Raw genomic sequence first — 19,542 nt, forward strand, 5'->3', positions numbered from 1 at the left:
AATAATTAAAAATGTATTTAGTAGCTTTCTATTAACCTGTTTTTTAATATATCAGTTTTTAAATTATTTATTTATTTTTTTAAAAGATTTTATTTATTTATGTGACAGAGGGAGACACAGCAGGAGAGGGAACACAAGCAGGGGGAGTGGGAGAGGGAGAAGCAGGCTTCCCGCGGAGCAGGGAGCCCGATGTGGGGCTCGATCCCAGGTCCCTGAGATCATGACCTGAGCCGAAGGCAGGCGCTTAATGACTGAGCCACCCAGGCACCCAATTTTTAAATTTTTTAAAAAAGATTTTATTTATTTGAGAGAGAAAGAGAGCCAGCACAAGCAGGGGGGAAGGGCAGAGGGAAAGGGAGAAGCAGGCTCCCCAGTGAGCAGGGAGCCTGCCTGACATGGGACTCGACCCCAGGAACATGACCTGATCTTTTGAAGACAGAAGCTTAACTGATTGAGCCACTCAGGCACCCCACCATTTCAATTTTTAAACATATGTTTTCCACAAACTATGAAATTTATACTAAAGATTCACTTTTATAATGATGATAGACTTACTCCTTAATCGAAATGTGAGCACCTTCCTTCTTTTTGGTTTTGTTTGAAACCCTGTAAGGAAACATAAGGGGATTTAAAAGAATAGCACACACATTTATGCTTTGTTCATATAAGACATTTTACTAATTCTACTTAATATCATCAGAAAATAAGTTTATAGCCTTCAAATGTGCTTTAAAAGGGATCCCAGAGTAAACAATTATTAGGCTGTAATTAAGAAGTTTTCTTCTTTCACGAAGTCCAGTGATGTTCCTGAGCCAACTTATACCTTAATTCTGTCAAGTAAAATATCACTGTGTTACACTCATTTATTAAAATAAAACCATTAGAGACCATTATGTACTAAAGAACATTTTAGAAGTTAAAAAAAGCAGGATCAGTACTCAAATATTTGTTTTTCCCGGTCAGACCTAACCCAGATGTCCTATTCCTCTCTCCTAGCTTCCATGTGCCCTACTTTCCCTACATATTTATTAGCTTTCCACTTTACTATTAATCTATACTTTAGAGGCCATAAGATGTATTAAAAGTGATTTGTTCTTGATAAGGACCAAAGTAATAGCCTATTTTATGTTATTCCAAGAACACTAATCTTAAGTCATTTGCATTCTGCTTGGATTTCTAGAGACGGACCCAAATCCTATCTGGCTGCTCTAATAGGAACAGGCTGCTAACAGAAACGTTGTCTGGCATGTGATTCTGTGAAACAATGGTTAAGAAATGCTGGCTGAGGGATGCCTGGGTGGCTCATTTGGCTGAGTGTTTGCCTCTTAATTTCAGCTTAGGTCATGTTCTCAGGGTCATGAGAGCAAGCCCTACATTGGGCTCTGTGCTCAGTGGGAAGCCTGCTTAAGATTCTCTCTCTCTCTCTTGCTCTGCCCCTTCCCCCACCAATAAATAAATAAATCTTAAAAAAAAAGAAAATGCTAGCTGAGAGTTGCGCCTCACAATCCCAGGGCAGCAGCTCTTTCTGCCCATGGGTCCTGTCCCCATGCTTTAATAAAACCACCTTCTGGGGCGCCTGGGTGGCTCAGTCGTTAAGCGTCTGCCTTCAGCTCAGGTCATGATCCCAGGGTCCTGGGATTGAGCCCCACGTCGGGCTCCCTGCTCGGCGGGAAGCCTGCTTCTCCCTCTCCCACTCCCCCTGCTTGTGTTCCCTCTCTTGCTGTGTCTCTCTCTGTCAAATAAATAAATAAAATCTTTAAAAAAAAAAATAAATAAATAAAACCACCTTTTTGCACCTTAAAAAAAAAAAAGCTACCTGTAGGCAGTGGTAGCTAATACATATTTAAGCTGTTAGAAAACTTAACAATGAGTACTGGCTTCTTTTTTTTTTTTTTTCTTTAAGATTTTATTTATTTGACAGAGACACAGATAGCGAGAGCAAGAACACAAGCAGCGGGAGTGGGAGAAGGAGAAGCAGGTTTCCCCCCGAGGAGGGAGCCTGATTTGGGACTCGATCCCAGGACCCTGGGATCATGACCTGAGCCGAAGGCAGACGCCCAACGACTGAGCCACCCAGGCGCCCAGTACTGGCTTCTTTTTAATGGGAACAATTTCAAAGAGACAAAAATGCAAGATCTAGGAAACTGCGATTTCTTTACACTTCTGAATGTAAATGTATGTTTACATTTTAATATATGCAGATATATAAATAATAACCCTTAAAATAAAGATTTTCTTAGGAACAAGTTAGTCATAGATTGGTCCTGAATTTGTGGCAAATATTCTGGATAAGGCTGCATTCCTAAGAACTGCTTTTTGATTCATGAAAGAAACTGAAACATCAGCAATTTAATGTCAGTGTCCAGTGAAAATCTGCTAGGTTTTAATAACATAGTACAATCAAGTACTTGAAATAGGAGTACTTATAAATACAATTTAACCAAGTCTAATTTTCATCCATGCCATCCTTCAAATTAAATATATTCAAAATGTTGGGGTGACTGGTTGGTTAAGCATCTGACTCTTGATTTCAGCTCAGGTCATGATCTCATGGTGGTGACATCGAGCCCTGCATCGGTTTTATTCCAACCATAAAAGTTCAAAAAAGGACAAAACTAATCTATGATGTTAGAAGTCAGGAAGACGGTTACCCTTGGGAAAGGGATTGTAGTGACTAGAAGAAGATATAAGAAGGCTTTAGGGTTATGATAATCTTCTTCTTCTTCTTTTTTTTAAATACAGCTCTTTGTTTTCTTTTTAAAAGATTTTTATTTGTCCAAGAGAGAGAGCACGCGCTCACAAGCAGGGGGGAGCTGCAGGCAGAGGGAGAAGCAGGCTTCCTATTGAGCAAGAAGCCCAGTGTGGGACTTGATCCATGGGATGATGACCTGAGCTGAAGGCAGATGCTTAACCAACTGAGCCACCCAGGCGTCCCAATGATGTTTTCAATCAAGCTGTTCACTTCTAATATATGCACTTTTCTGCATATGTATTTCAACAAAAAGTTTACCACAATGACCAAATAAAACCATGAACCTATGCATAATATGAACCTGAAAATAAGTCAAAATATGGTACATTTGGGTAAAAGAGCTCTCTTTTGTTCTAAAAAACTGAAAACTAAACATGCGTTACATCAAGAGTTTACTTATATGTTATACATATATTTTTAGATTTATTTATTTTAGAAAGAGCATGTGAGCGTGGGGGGGGGGGAGGGAGAGAGAATCCCAAGCAGACTTTGCACTGAGCCTGAGGCAGGGCTTGAGACCACCATCTTGAGACCACACCTGGAGCTGAAACCAAGAGTGACATCCAGCCAACTGTGCCACCCAGGTGCCCCTACGTAGTATTTTTCAAAATATTTCATGATAAAAAATATATGCAGAGAAATGTGAAGTGCAGAAAATGGAAGCTTAGCAAGTTAAGTGCTTGGTCTCAAATTAAAAACTGTTAATTTGTTACTTTCCATTATCTTTTTGGTAATTAAAAGGGGAACTTCATCATACAATACAAATATACCAAGGTTATACAACAGCTCAAGATTAGCTTTTAAATAATAGTATTACTGGGAGCATGTACAGGTAATACATTTAAAAAATTACTCCTTCAAGTCATTTTTATTCTTCTTCTTATATATATATTAGTTAACCAGAAATTCAAGTACCTACAATATCACATCATAATCTCAGCATGGCATAACAGCTTCCTTTTAAAAAATTTAAAAATTGCGGCAACTTGAGACACAGGTTATGCTTCCATCACAGCAAGTTTATTGCTGTGGTGACAATGAGACCTGTAACATTTTCCACTAAGCTCACAGAGTAGAGTGGAAGTAACAAGACTCTTCAATATTAGAAAAAATTAAGGAATAAAAATTTTAGATCATTTGCTAAAATAGCTATCAGTGTACTTCCTACAATTTGACTTCTAAGGTCCTAAGGTCAAGAAATTGGATCCCAAAGGTTACAGGTGGGGAATTTGTGAAGTATGTCCATATTCAAGGGAAGATCAAAGAAGCCCAACTGAAAGAACTCTGGACTGACACAACTGTGGATTGAACAAAAGTTCTTTCTAAAAGGGCTATTTTGAAGATTATGTTTCTGACTTTGGAGGAACTGCAGTGATTGGCAGTGGAAGGAAATCACATGTAAAATTCTTTAAATAAAAATTTATTGACTTTAAAATTAAAAAATTAAAATTTTCTTGATAAATCACAATACTACATGCCTGCAACAGACTGATGTATAAAATGACAAGTATGGAGCTTCAGTCTCTAAGGTTCAGCTTGGCATTTATCACCTAAGACCTTCCTCTATGCACAAAATAAACCTAACACTTTTTGTCTTCCTTTCTTTTAGGTATTATTCTTTATCTCCTACAATGCATTTTATTTCAGATTGAAAGAGAAAGACTCATGTTGGAAAATAATTTAGAAAGTGTGTCATTAAATTAGAAAATGTATTATCAACATAATCTAATAATATCTAATCTAATATTTTCATAATATTCTAATATTTTCATAATATTAGATATTATTTTAGATAATATTTCAATATTTAGATAATATTTAGATAATATTTTAGATAATATTTTAAAAGCACTACAATTACACTTAGCAGGGACAATACAAGAGTAATGTAAGCCTTAAACAAACAATTGTGTATTTTTAAACTTTAAGGTAGTTTTCACCCCTTAGGATATACCAAACATAACATGCCACTTTTTAGTTACAAACAAAACAAAGTCACATAATGACAAAGTGATTGTCAGGAAAGATGCTGAGTGATCACTTACCATATAGTAACCAGTATGATAGCCACTCATGTACCAAGAGATTAACATACTTCCCAAAGCATCAGCATCATCAAAAGAATCTGGACATATGGGAGGTGGTGGGGGAATTATCTGGAAATGGAGAAAGATATGCTTTAAAGTCAATAAACAAAATTTGAAGTCTGGACATCCATTTCACATAGAGAATGCCGGATATTAGTTGTATCTTCCCCTACATTTCATGCCATTTCCTATTTAAAACTTTTTAAAAAACCTGACGTTTTGAGAAAGCCAACCAGTAACAACAACAGAAGACCAACAAAATAAAAACGAGTAAGAATCAAAAGACAATAGATCATGTAAAATGTCAGGTATTTTGTTTTGAGTTTTGGAACTATTATTCTGTTCTATTATGAATCTATAGGTAAAAGACTAAGTATATTATACTTTTTAAAAATTTTTTAAAAATTTTATTTGACAGAGAGAGACACAGCGAGAGGGAACACAAGCAGGGGGAGTGGGAGAGGGAGAAGCAGGCTTCCCGCGGAGCAGGGAGTCGGATGTGGGGCTTGATCCCAGACCCTGGGATCATGATCTGAGCTGAAGGCAGATCCTTAACGACTGAGCCACCTAGGCACCCTAGTATACTTTTTTTTTTTTTTTAAAGATTTTATTTATTCAGAAAGACACACAGAGAGAGAGAGCAAGTGAGCATGTGTGTGCGACTGGGGGTAGAGGCAGAGGGAGAGGGAGAGAGAGAATCTCAAGCAGACTCTGCGCTGACCATGGAGCCTGACATGGGGTTCAATCCCACGACCCTGAGATCATGACCTAAGCCAAAATCAAGAGTCGGATGCCCAACCAACTGAGCCACCCAGGAACCACAAGTATATATACTTCTATGGTTTTCCTCAAAAAATACCCAGACAGCATTTTAAGTAAAGGTCTTGGGTAGAACGACTGCGCTGCCCCCACTGGAACACATATAATTTGCTACAAAGTGTCTTGTATCTATCCTGCTGTTGATATCCAGAAGTCTACCATTAGTAATCCACACAGTCTATGTGAAATTAACATCCAAGCATATCTGAAAGAGCAAAACATTAAGCCTTATTTATGGTGCAATTAAATCCTTTCAAATAAGAGATACCTCCCCGGAGAATGAGATACAATTTCTGACAGGAAGGAAGCAGGCAATATCGGGCTCACAGTCAGGAGCAAGAAGACTGAGTCTGGGTAGAAGGACATTAAGAACAAAAACCTAAGGTTTAGTTCAAATTTTTACACATTAGAATCTGACCATAGGGATGGTCTAAAATGACATTTCCCAATCACCTATGTGCTGCTAAATCCCTAAGTATGTATGAAAGCAAGGTTTAATCTGAATTCTTTTGCACTTACTGGTGGTCCAGAAGGAAATGGAGGCAGCCAGCATGATAAGAAGTGTGGTGGTGGTGGAGGTGGTGGTGGGCCACTGAATTTTAGACCAGGCTGTAAAGAACATTCCAAAGGAAGATTAATTTACCAATTTACACATGAAAGGAGGAAAAAGATTCAATGCCATAAGAGTAAAAATAATCACCCAGAATAATATATTATACATATCAAAAAAGATGAAATAGACTTTCATATACCAAATGTGAGGACTCATAAATCTAGATATTCCTCATTTCCTTTCTATATAAACATTCAGAAAGTAAAATCAAAGTAAGAAAGACTCCTAATTACCAAATAAATCAGAGATAGTGTATTTAGCAAGATATTTCAATCATAAAAGACTATCTCCCCACAACGGTGCTAATTAAATTGTATAATCTTTATGGACGTCCTCTGAGTTACATATAATACACTGTAGGACACATACTGTAAAAATTAGTACACCTCTCATTTAATAAGAAAAACCAGCCCCCTGAGACCAATGAAGTATGATATATAAACTAAGAGGTCTGATCTTTCTAGAAACTGTAATATAAACCTAATAAGAAATCTGTCACAGAAAATCTCCAGAAAAAAGTCATGATTTTTAATTTTATTTATTATTATTACTGCCTGAATACTATAACCTCCAGTGAAGAAACCACTACTTTATACAAAACCACCAGATGGGACACACCTACTTGGGTTCCAGAACACAATTAATTTATTTTTATTTATTTATTTATTTATTAAAAGATTTTATTTATTTGACAGAAGCACAGCGAGAGAGGGAACACAAGCAGGTGTGTCAAATAAATAAAAATCTTTAAAAATAAAAAATAAATTAAAAAAATAAAATAAAAATCTTTTTCCCCCAAGGATTTAATTAATTAATTTATATGAGAGAGAGAGAATGAGCCCGGGGCAGGGGCGGGGCGGAGGGGGGGGGGCAGAGGCAGAGGGAGAAGTAGACTTCCTGCTGAGCAGGGAACCTGACACGGGGCTCGATCCCAGGACCCTGAGATCATGACCTGGGCTGAAAGCAGACACTTAATCAACTGAGTCACCCAGGTGTCCCAATAAAAATCTTTTCTGTTTATTTGTTACTTACAGCCAAAAGAACCATAAAGGAAAACAATATTTGCATTTTATTCTATGGAACAATCTGGGAGCACCTTAGGATTTAATCTGTATTAGATGTAAATACTGTGTTTTCCTCCAATTTTTACATACTTACCCAAGTGATGTGGAGAACTAGAGCATAATACCCTGCTGATGGTAAAACACCAAATACTTTCTAACTTAACTTCACTAAATTATTAGACTAATATGCAATCCTCCATAAATAGTTGGGAAAGTCTTTCAGTATAAAATACTCTGCATTGCATTACTACCTTATTTCCTTTACAAAGAATTTTCAAGTGTAGATTTACAGTATCTACAGAAAACTACAAGTTTCACAGAAAAGCTAAAACTCACTTAATGGAGGGGTGGAAAGTTCTTAACTATTTCCTGGGAAACCTTTTCTGGGTAGAAATTTACCTTTCCTGGTCCCAGTCCTGATCCTGGCATGGGGGGTGGTGGAGGGAGAAAAGAGTTCCATGGAGCAGCTTTTGACTTAATGTTATGTGGTTTATTTCCGGGAGACCTAGAGGAGTTCTCACTTTCATCTGTTGAAATTTGACTTTCATTTTCATTCTTTAAAAAGAAAAAATAGATGAGTTTTTGTTATAAAGGTATTTTTTTAAACATTTATTTATTTGTCAGAGAGTGAGTGAGCGTGAGAGAGTGCACAAGTGGGGTGGGGGGAGGGGGAGGGGGGCAGACAGAGGGAGAAGCAAGCTCCCTGCTGAGCCGAAGGCAGACATTTAACCAAATAAGCCACCCAGGCGTCCCTAAAGGTATCATTAAAAAAGAATTAGTGCGTCAGTAGATCAAACTAACAACTAGTTATAGTGTTTAGTTTCTCATCCCCTATTGGCTTCCTAGAATTCACCCCCCCGCTCCCCCCCTCCCTCCGCCCCCGGTATCCTTACCTCCTGAACATTCTGTTCTACATTATTAGCTACTTCAGAGGCTGGGGAAAGTAGATCAGACATATTTTGCTCCTCCCTATTTCCATATCCAGTATAAACCACAATGCAGGATTCTCTCTTAAAATCAATTGACGCAATGGTAGCTGGGTAAACGCAGCCGTCTTCTGACCAAATGGCAGAACATTTGTCACCAACTTTCCACTATAAAAGAAACCAAAGATACTCGCATATTTCTTTTAAAGAGGATGAACTGCAGTCTTATTTAGGTAGGGTATGGTAGATTGTGGAAGGGATAGTCTCCAGTTACCTCATCTGGAATGCAGAATGATATAGTCAAAAAGGTTTGGGGCCAAAAACATATAAATATGAATTTCCAATATAAATATAATTTTATTTATATAATCAAGCCACTTATTTGCCATATAAAATCTGCCATTTATATAATTGTGGACAAGTATCTTAATCTCTTTAAGTCTCATTTTCCTTATCTGTTAAGTAATTATAATAAAATCTACCTCATATATTTGTTATGAAGAATAGAAAGGGGGGGAAAGTGTGTAAAGTGTCCTGCACTCTGGCCTAGCACACAGGGAGAGCTTATCAAATGTTAGCTCTCTTCCCCCTTGGTAATGATAAAACTAAAGGAACTGATAAGACACCAAAATATTTAGCTTTCGGGTCTACTGTTTTAAATAGGAGAAATGATTCCACCCAGAATATCTGATTCCTGGGTATTAGTTTAAGGGACCACAGAATCTGTGGTCCAAAGGTGGGGGGAAATAAAATCATAGCCATCTCTCAACTTAAGCAGAATACTGCCATTTCAGATTAAGGCTCTGAGATACTCCTCCCAAATAGCACTGGGTTCCTCAACCCCACCCCTCACATAAAGTAAACACAATCTTCAATGGATCATTCCCACCTAATTCATTATGCTTTTATTAACATGTATTTTCCTAAACTAGAGAAACTTTAATAGCTATTTTAGAAATTTTGTGATTACCTGTCAATGGAAAACACTATACTAATCATTTAAGTTAAAAATATTTTACACTATTATTAAAAACAGCAACAAGAAATTCTTTGAAGTTCAATCTCAATGTTTTAAAATAACCTGCTTCAGGGGTGTTGTAGCATTCTTTTTTTGGCTTTTCTTCTTAGCAGGTTTTCTTTTAGGTGTGCCTTTTGGTTTATCTGAAGCTTCAGAAATGTCACCATTCTTTAGAGCATGCTATGAAAACAAGAACAGAAATGTACATGTTACAGGGTAAGACATCAAAGAAATGTAACAAAAGAACTCCGTCACTACAAGCTGGTCTCAAGGCCCCATCAACTCAGAAAGCCTCTACTTCCTCTTTCCACCATCCCACACACTACAGAAACTACTCTGGAAGGCATCATCTATCTGATTATCAGCTCTAAGGACCGTTTTATTTATTCTATTTATTTTTAAAAGATTTTATTTATTTATTTTTCAGAGAAAGAGAAAGAGAGGGAGAGAGCACACAAGCAGTGGGAGTGGCAGAGGGAGAAGCAGGCTCCCCGCTGAGCAGGGAGCCCGATGCAGGGCTCGATCCCAGGACCCTGGGCTCATGACCTGCGCCGAAGGCAGATGCTTAGCCGTCTGAGCCACCCACGCACCCCTAAATCTTTTTTTTTAAAGGCTTCCTAATCTTTATTTTTTTTATTATGTTACGTTAGTCACCATACAGTACATCATTAGGTTTTAATGTAATGTTCATGATTCATTGTTTGCATATAACACCCAGTGCTCCATGCAATTCGTGCCCTCCTTAATACCCAACACTGGGCTACCCTATCCCCTAACCCCCTCCCCTCTAAAACTCTCAGTTTATTTCCCGGAGTCCATAGTCTCTCATGGTTCGTCTCCCCCACTGATTTCCACCCCCTTCGTTTTTCCCTTCCTTCTCCTAATGTCCTCCATGCTATTCCTTATGTTCCACAAATAAGTGAAACCATACGGTAATTGACTTTGTCTTTTTGAGTTATTTCACCTAGCATAATCTCCTCCAGTTCTGTCCATGTTGATGCAAAAGTTGGGTATTCATCCTTTCTGATGGCTGAGTAATATTCCATTGTATATATGGACAAAATAAATCTTTAAAAATAAATAAATAAAAGTAAACTATCTTTTCCTCTACTCAGACTACTTCCCTCTGCAATATCATCAATTCCATACAATGCTGAGCTCCACTTTAATCTGCACTTTACAGAGCCCCGCAAAGTATGCTTCTACTCTAAGGGTATACTGAAAAGCATTACTGACAAATTTGAATTCAGCTTCAAGGACGACATACAGGTTTGATCTTTACCTCATGCTACAGGAGTGACTAAGGGAAAGAAGTGGACTTTGTACCTGGTGCTCTCTATGAGTATATGTTCTTACTATTGATGGCCCATGCATGGTGCTCAAAAAAACTAAATACTTCACATGGTAGGGAAAGTGATAATGCTGGACAACTGTGTAAATGTCTTGTTTGGGCCACAAAAACACACTACAGCCCCTAAAAGAATAGTATATTCCTACCAACAGGAACACTTGACTTGATAACCAAATCGCAGGATTTGGATTAGATTAATTTAATATAAGCACAGCACTTAGAACGGTGCCTAAAATGTTGTAAACACTCTACAAGTACTAATTATAGCACTACTGATATTTATCATTATTATTTCAATGAAGGCTTGTTAAATGAAAATTATAATTCAGGCTGCCCTTCCACTAATCTGAATTAGAGGACTTTTATAGTTTGATACAAGGCAAACACATTAAAAGTAATTAGTGTTTAAAATTCTACTTCAGTTGTCTTTGCTAAAGGGATGAAATACAGAGAGCCTACCAACTTTTTAAAGGAAGATTATCAGATTATCAGCTAAGTTAACTAACCAGTGATATCTACTGGTCTTCAAAATTAGAACTGAGCAGTATGTACATTAACACTTTATGTTATCAGTTAATTTTTTTCCCAAATGATTAACATGAGGAAATATGGAAAAGAGTAAGTAAACATTTCATACCTTAAATGAAGCCACAGCTTTATCATAAGCTTTTATTAATGCTGTATCATCCCAAATGTCAGAATCATCACTCTGGGAAGCATAAAGAACAAAAACAACGTTTAAATGGATTTCATCAAAATGTATATTAGATAGTATCAACAGCCATCTTACTTCAGACATAATGAAAATACACTAAAACAGGTATTTAAAATCCTAAATAAAACTACAGAAAGCCTACCTACTTACAGAATATGTGACATTACCCTCAAAGCCTGACCTATATAAATGCTCTAAGAGGACGCTGAAAAGTGAATACTCCACAATTTAATGAGTAAGTGAGTATGTTCAAGGGTAACCCATGTTTGAATCTTTTCTAAGAGCCGATAAAGGGTTTAGCTTCGCAGTGTGGGAAAGTATCTGGCCATTAGCTTGAATTTATACAGACAATGGTAATGCTAGTCTGACCACAGAATCTGTGGTCCAAAAAATATTCTTTTCCCCTTGACTTACGCTATGTCTAGATCACTCAAGGAATTCTCAAAATGTTTAAGGTTATAAATTATTAATAGTGACTAATCAATTTTCATTTTATTTTTTTATTTTTAATTTTTTAAAAGATTTTATTTATTTATTTGACAGAGAGAGAGACAGCCAGAGAGGGAACACAAGCAGGGGGAGTGGGAGAGGGAGAAGCAGGCTTCCCGCTGAGCAGGGAGCCTGACTATGGGCTCGATCCCAAGACCCTGGGATCATGCCCTGAGCCGAAGGCAGACACTTAATGACTGAGCCACTCAGGTGCCCCCATTTATTTATTTTTAAAGATTTTTATTTATTTATTTGACAGAGTGGGACAGGGAGGGAGACAGAACACAAACAGAGGAGTGACAGGCAGAGAGAGAGGGAGAAGGAGGCTCCCCACTGAGCAGGAAGCCGGTTGCAGGACGACTGAGCCACCCACGCGCCCTTGGAAAGGACGTTCTTAAGAGTAAAACACATAGCAACTCAAAATCCTCACATGCCAATGGTTACTGTCAGATCAGGGAAACAGGACATTTCAAAATGAAAAGACAGCTCAGATTTTATACAAAGCTATTAAAACAAAAAATATTGTAGCTGATAAAACTTCCCAAATAACAATCACAAAAAGAGGGAAACACAACACCCAAATGAAATTAAACATTCTTAACCTAACGTCCATAAACCACCTTGAATCAACTATTTAAAAAATTTAGATGGCAAAACGGCAAACGAAAGGCCAGGATTTTAATCAGGAGTTAAAAATCAAGAAAGAAATGGAAGAAAAAGTAATGTTGGCTACAAAGTACCCAGAGAAGAATACATCTGACTGAAAACTTAAGTGGTACCAAGGAAAAGCCATTAAAAAAAAATAAGAAAAATAAGAAGTGAAATGATAAATATGGATGACTAGCAAAGAATATTTAACATATGTATAAATGTGGTCCCTGAAGAATTAAGGCTAAAAAGCCCAAAAACAAACAAAAACTCTAAAAAAACCTCGTAGAGCCTGTAAACAAAAAGACAAAGTCACTTACAAAATAAAGAAAATCAATTAATATTAGACTTTCCCATAGAAATTTATGGGGAAAAGTATGAGCCAAGGATCTTGGGATATACCCTACCTGTCCTTTGAGTACCAAGACTAACTTTACAATGTGCAAGAACACTATACTCACTAGTCTTTGCAGAGGAATCTACTGAAAATAAGCTTCATCCAACTAAGATATGAACAGGGAAATCTTGGGTTAAAAAACAAAACAAAACCAGAGGCGCCTGGGTGGTTCAGTCATTAAGCGGTCTGCCTTCGGCTCGGGTCGTGATCCCAGGGTCCTGGGATCGAGCCCCACATCGGGTTCTCTGCTCAGTGGGAAGCCTGCTTCTCCCTCTCCCATTCCCCATGCTTGTGTTCTCTCTCTTGCTATCTCTCTGTCAGATAAATAAATAAAGTCTTAAAAAAAAAAACAACAACCCCAAGCTGTTAGCATCAAATATATGTAACTGCAGTTCTAAGAGAAAAGTAAAGTACATGTGACCCTTGAACAACAGGAGGTAGAGGGATCAGGGGTGCCAACTCCTCCCTACCCCACCCCCTACCCACCCCAGTCAAAAATCTGTGTATAACTTTTTTTTTTTAAAGTAGGCTCCATACCTAACATGGGGCTTGAAGTCACGACCTAAAATAAAGAGTCACATGCTCTACTGACTGAGCCAACCAAGCATCCCTATATATAACTTGACTCGCCAAAACCTTAACCACTAATAGCCTACTGTTGACCAGAAAGAAGACTTATAGGTAACACGAACAGCCCATTAACACATTTGATAAAAGTATTATATACTATATTCTTACGTTGAAATAAACTAAAGAAAATATTAAAATCCTAAGGAAAATACATTTATAGTACCATACTGTATTTATGGCAAAAAATTCACATATAGGTGGACCTGCACAGCTCAAACCAGTGTTGTTCAAGGGTCAATATCTATTAAATTGACAAGCTGATTCTAAAACTCAAATGGAAATACAAAGGACCTAGAACAGCCAAAACAATTTTTTTTCTTTTTAAAAGATTTTATTTATTTATTTGAGAGAGAGAGCACGAGGGAGAGCAGGGGGGAGGGGCAAAGGAAGAGGGAGAAGCAGTCTCTCCACTGAACAGGGAGCCCGTGCTCTATCTCAGAACCCTGGGATCATGACCTGAGCCAATGGCAGACGCATAACCCACTGAGCCACCCAGGTGCCCCTAGCCAAAACAATTTTGAAAAAGCAAAGCAAAGCTGGAGGATTTACATTATCTGACTTTAAGATGTACTGTGAAGCTACAGTAATCAAAAAGTGTGATATTAGCATCAAGATAGATAGACTAATGTAATAAAACTGAGTCATAAATAATCCCATACACGAATGATTTGAAACAAAGGTACACATGCAGTTTAGTAGAGAAAGCATAGTAGCGTCAACAAATGTTGCTGAAACAATTGGAAACTCTTATGCAGAGAAAAGAATGTGCATCCCTATCTTGAGCCATACTCAAAAATTAATTCCTAATGGATCAGAGAAATGTAAAACATAAAACTGTGTAAGACTGAAGAGGCAAATGCAAATCAAAACCCCATTGAGATTTCAACTCACAACTGTCAAAGTGGCTAAAATCAAAAACACAAGAAACAAGTGTGGGTGAGGATGTGCAGAAAAAGGAATCCTCATGCACTGTTGGTGACAATGCAAACTGGACCAGCCACCATGGAAAAGAGTATGGAGATTACTCAAATTAATAATAGAACCCCTCCCCCCGCAAAAAGAACTACCCTATGATCCAGTAACCACACTGAATATTTACCCAAAGAATAAAAAAACACTAACTTGAAAGGATATATGCACCCCTATGTTTATTTTAAAAGTCATTTTATTTCATCATAGGTGTATTCTTTAATCCCCATCTCCCCACCTACCTCCCCTCTCAAAATCATCAGTTTGTTCTCCATAGTTAAGAGCCTTTCTTGGAGGGCGCCTGGGTGGCTCAGTTGGTTAAGCGACTGCCTTTGGCTCAGGTCATGATCCTGGAGTCCCAGGATCGAGTCCCACATTGGGCTCCCTGCTCAGCAGGGGTTTGCTTCTCCCTCTGCCCTCTTCCCTCTCATGCTCTCATTCTCTCTCTAATAAATAAATAAAATCTTAAAAAAAAAAAAGAGCCTTTCTTGGTTTATCTCTTTTTTCCTTTGTTTTTTCTTTCTTTCTTTCTTTTTTTTAAAGTAGGCTCCAGGCCTAACATGGAGCCCAATGCAGGGCTTGAACTCATGACCCTGAGATAGGGACCTGAGCTGAGATCAAGAGTCAGACGCTTTACCAACTGAGCCACCCAGGCGCCCGTTTGTTTTGTTTCTTAAATTCCACAGAAGAGTCAAATCATATGGTATTTGTTTTTCTCTGACCTATTTCACTTAGCATTATAACTCTCTAGCTCTATGCATGTTGTTGCAAATGGCAAGACTTCATTCTTTTCTATGACTAAGTAATATTCCATTGTCTATACATGGACACATCTTCTTTATCCATTCATGTATCAATGGACACTTGGGTGGCTTCCAATTTCCCTAGTGTAAATAATGCTGCTATAAATACAGGGGTGCAGGTATCCCTTTGCCTTAAGAGTTTTTGTCTTTTTTTGGGTAAATACCCCATAGTGCAATTCCTACATCTTAACATAGTTGTATTTTTAATTTTTTGAGGAACCTCCATACTGTTTTCCACAGCGGCTGCACCAATTTGCATTCCCACCAACAGTGCAAGAAGGTTCCTTCTTCTGCACATCCTCACGCACTTTTTTTTTTAGCCATTATGACAGGTGAGGTGATATCTCATTGTATTTTTTTTTTTTTTAAGTAAACTCTATGCCCAATGTGGGGGGTCAAACTCATGATTCCAAAATCCAGAGTTACATACTCTACCCACAGTGCCAGCCAGGCACCCATTATGGTTTTGATTTGCATTTCCGTTGTGATGAGTGATGAGGTGCCTCGTTTCATATGTGTGTTGGCATCTGTCTTCTTTGAAGATGTCTGTTCGCGTCTTCTGCCCATTCTTTTCTTAATTTTTAGTTAATTTTTTTAAAGTAAGCTCTACATCCACCAACATGGGACTTGAACTCGCAATAATGAGATCAGGAGTCATATGCTCTACTGACTAAGACAGCCAGGCGCCCCTCCTCTGCCCATTTTTAAATTGGATTGTTTTTTGGGTATTGAGTTCTATCAGTTCTTCACATATTTTGGATACTAACCCTTTATTGGATATGTCATTTGCAAATACCTTCTCCCATTCATTGGTTGCCTTTTAGTTTTGATGATTGTTTCCTTTGCTGTACAGAAACTTTTTATTTTGATGTAGTTCCAACAACTTTTGCTTTTATTTCCCTTTTCTCAGGAGACCTAATTAGAAAAATGTTGCCATGACCAATGTCAGAGAGAGAACTGCCTGTGCTCTCTTCAAGGATTTGTATGGTTTCAGGTCTCACATTAGGTGTCTAATCCATTTTGAGTTTATTTTTGTGTATGGTGAAAGAACGTGGTCCAGTTTTTCCACACCATTTGTAGAAGAGATTGTTTTCTTCCCATTGTACATTCATTCCTCCTTGCTGAAAGATTAACTGACCACACAATTGTGGGCTTGTTTTTGGGTTTTCTGTTCTATTCCATTGAGCTATGTATGTATTTTTATGCCAGTACCATACTGTTTTAATTACTACCACTCTGGGGGTGCCTGGGTGGCTCAGTCGTTAAGCGTCTGTCTTCGGCTCAGGTCATGATCCCAGGGTCCTGGGATCGAGCCCTGCATCAGGCTCCCTGCTCCGCGGGAAGCCTGTTTCTCCCTCTCCCATTCCCCCTGCTTGTGTTCCCTCTCTCGCTGTGTCTCTGTCAAATAAATAAATAAAAAATCTTTAAAAAAAAAAATTACTACCACTCTGTTATATAACTTGAAATCTGGAATTATGATACCTTCAGTTTCATTTTTCTTTTTCAAGATTGCTTTGGCTATTTGAGGTCTTTTGTAGTACCATACAAATTTTAGGATTGTTTGTGCTCGTTCTGTGGAAAATGCTGTTAGCATTTTGACAGGGATTGCATTAAATCTGTAGATTGCTTTGAGTAGTATAGACATTTTAACAATATTTGTTCTTCCAACCCATGAGCATGGAATGAATGTCTTTCCCTTTCTTTGCATTGTCTTGAATTCCTTTCATCGGTGTTTCACCTCTTTTTACAGCAGCATTATTTAGCCAAATTATGGAAGCAGCCCAAGTGTCCACTGACAGATGAATGGATAAAGAAGATATGGTATATATACACAATGGAATATTACTCAGCCATAAAAATGAAGTCTTATCATTTGCAACAACACAGACAGACCTAGTGTATAATGCTAAGTGAAGTAAGTCATCAGAGAAAGACATAGCATATGATCTCACTCATATGTGGAATTTAAGAAACAAAACAAAGGAACACAGGGCGTCTGGCTGGCTCAGTTGGTGGAGGATGCAACTCTTCATCTCAGGGTAGTGAGTTCAAGCCCCATGTTGGGCATGGAGCCTACTTAAAAAACAAAACAACAAAAAAACACAAACGAAGGAAAAAAAAGAGAGACAAACCAAGAAACAGACTCTTAACTACTGAGAACAAACTGATGGTTACCAGAGGAGAGGGGGTTGGGGAGATGGGTGATATAGGTGAAGGGGATTAAGAGTAAACTTACCATGATGAGCCCTAAGTAATGGAGAGAAGTACTGAACCACTTTATTGTACACCTGAAACTAATATAACACTGCATGTTAAGTATACTGGAATTAAAATTAAAAACTAAAAAAAAAAAAAGAATCCTACTCTCCAACTATCACCTTCCAGCCTCTGAACTTATTCCTTCTAGTAGCTGGAAGATGGCAATTATTCCACTTCCTTGGGACAAAACACTGATCCTCCAACTTTTTAAACTCTTACTCTAAGAGTCTTCACTCCATTTCTTAGCCAGCTTAAATTCCATGGTCAATTATCAAGACAATTCAATTGTATCTCTCCCTCTCCCTTCCTTACATTCTCTTGGTAAAACTACAGCCCCCCACCCCCATTTCAAAAAAGATTTTATTTATTTGAGATAGAGTGAGAGAGAAAGAGAGTGAAAGAACACAAGTGGGGGGAGGGGCAGAAGGAGAGGGAGAAGCAGGCTCTCCACTGAGCAGAGAGCCTGATGAGGGTCTTGATCCCAGGACCCTGGGATCATGACCTGAGCCACAGGCAGATGCTAAACTGACTGGACTACCCAGGCGCTCCAAAGTACAGCCCTTTTAATTTCAACTCCTTTTTTTTTTTTAAGATTTTATTTATTTATTTGACGGAGAACGAGAGAGCACAAGCAGGGGGAGTGGCAGAGGGAGAGGGAGAGGGAGAAGCAGGCTCCCCGTTGAGCAGGGAGCCCGATGCAGGGCTCAATCCCAGGATGCTGGGATCATGACCTGAGCCGAAGGCAGACCCTTAATGACTGAGCCACCCAGACGCCCCTAATTTCAACTATTAATTCACTCTGTGCCTGCCCTCACACAGTTGAACTGAACTTTGCTGGAGAAAAATACAATTATGTTGCCTAGTCTCCTTTATGCTCATGACCACAAATCTCAAGTAGACCTTTAATGTTGCCTAGCAACACTTCCACTACATTTCCCTAGTCCAACAGTCATCCAATCTCCCTAGTTTCTACTCTCTCTGCTCAAAGCTCCAACATCTGTCCCCCCTCACCCCTAGCTGATGACTTTACTTCTTTTACTAAGAACAGCCACAATCAAAAGAGAGCTTTCACAAATCTGTCCAACCACAAAGGTCTGTATGCACAAAATTATCACCATATGAACTGTCAATTTTTTTTTTTTTTTTTTGGTGAAACAGCGCTTTCTGCCTTTATTACCAAGCATCCCCCGTACCCGCTTCCATGCTCTCCCTGATGAGTTCTGAGACCCTGCTCTTGCAGCTGCTTTGAGTTTCATCACACTGAATATATTCCGTCACTCTTCCATCTTGCTTCTACTGTAAACCCTTTGATGGTAGGACAACGTGGCTTTGTGTGTCCCTCGCCTACTGGAGTGCCTGCCACATGAAGTCAGCTCATTAAAATTAAATAACTAACTAAATGAATGAATAAAGATCCAAAAGGATATTTCTGGAATTTTCTAGGTAGGATCTAAGTAAAATCTCCTCCCCAATTTTTTTTATTATGTTATGTTAATCACCATATACTACATCATTAGTTTTTGATGTAGTGTTCCATGATTCATTGTTTGCGTATAACGCCCAGTACTCCATGAAATACGTGCCCTCCTTAATACACACCACCAGGCTAACCCGTCCCCCCACCCCCTCCCTGAACTGTCAATGTTTCTAACAAAGGCCAAATCCATCCTCTCTTAGCTACTCTAGAACAGTGCTTCAACATTTGTCTTCTTTCTCGTGTCACCAAGTTTTCCATCCTTACTGGATCTTTCCCACCAGCCCACAAAATGCTGAAATAGGTTTCTCTCATCTTACAAACAAAAAACGAAACTGAGAATTCTATTTCAGTTCCCCCTCCATCTATTGCCCAATTTCTCTACCTTCTATTTACAACTTTTATAAATTTTCCTTTGATTTTCTTCTCTCCTGATCTAAACTCATTCCAATCAGATTTTACCCAAGGTTGATCTTCCCCCTTACAAACCTTCTCCACTTGCAGTCTTCCTTAACACACCTCAGTAAA

At 38.4% G+C, this 19,542-nt stretch overlaps 1 protein-coding gene and 1 pseudogene across 1 annotated transcript in view; one reads left to right on the forward strand and one right to left on the reverse strand.

The window, feature by feature from the left end:
* Positions 1–19,542, reverse strand: part of LOC123858859 (survival motor neuron protein) — a 46,436-nt gene that overhangs the window by 13,713 nt on the left and 13,181 nt on the right. Inside the window, exons 3-9 of the mRNA XM_045896200.3 lie at positions 11,268–11,339; positions 9,343–9,459; positions 8,229–8,429; positions 7,735–7,890; positions 6,178–6,267; positions 4,798–4,908; positions 556–606 (exon numbers count right to left, since the gene is read on the reverse strand). Of these exons, the coding sequence (XP_045752156.1) occupies positions 559–606; positions 4,798–4,908; positions 6,178–6,267; positions 7,735–7,890; positions 8,229–8,429; positions 9,343–9,459; positions 11,268–11,339 (795 nt within the window). The 3' untranslated portion in view covers positions 556–558. The remainder of the gene's footprint in view (positions 1–555; positions 607–4,797; positions 4,909–6,177; positions 6,268–7,734; positions 7,891–8,228; positions 8,430–9,342; positions 9,460–11,267; positions 11,340–19,542) is intronic.
* Positions 3,704–3,807, forward strand: LOC123836775 (small nucleolar RNA SNORA1; annotated as a pseudogene).

This window comes from Mirounga angustirostris, unplaced genomic scaffold (assembly GCF_029215605.1).
Source record: "Mirounga angustirostris isolate CCGP_5_RB_7025 unplaced genomic scaffold, mMirAng1.0.hap1 SCAF_7, whole genome shotgun sequence".
NCBI lineage: Eukaryota > Metazoa > Chordata > Mammalia > Carnivora > Phocidae > Mirounga > Mirounga angustirostris.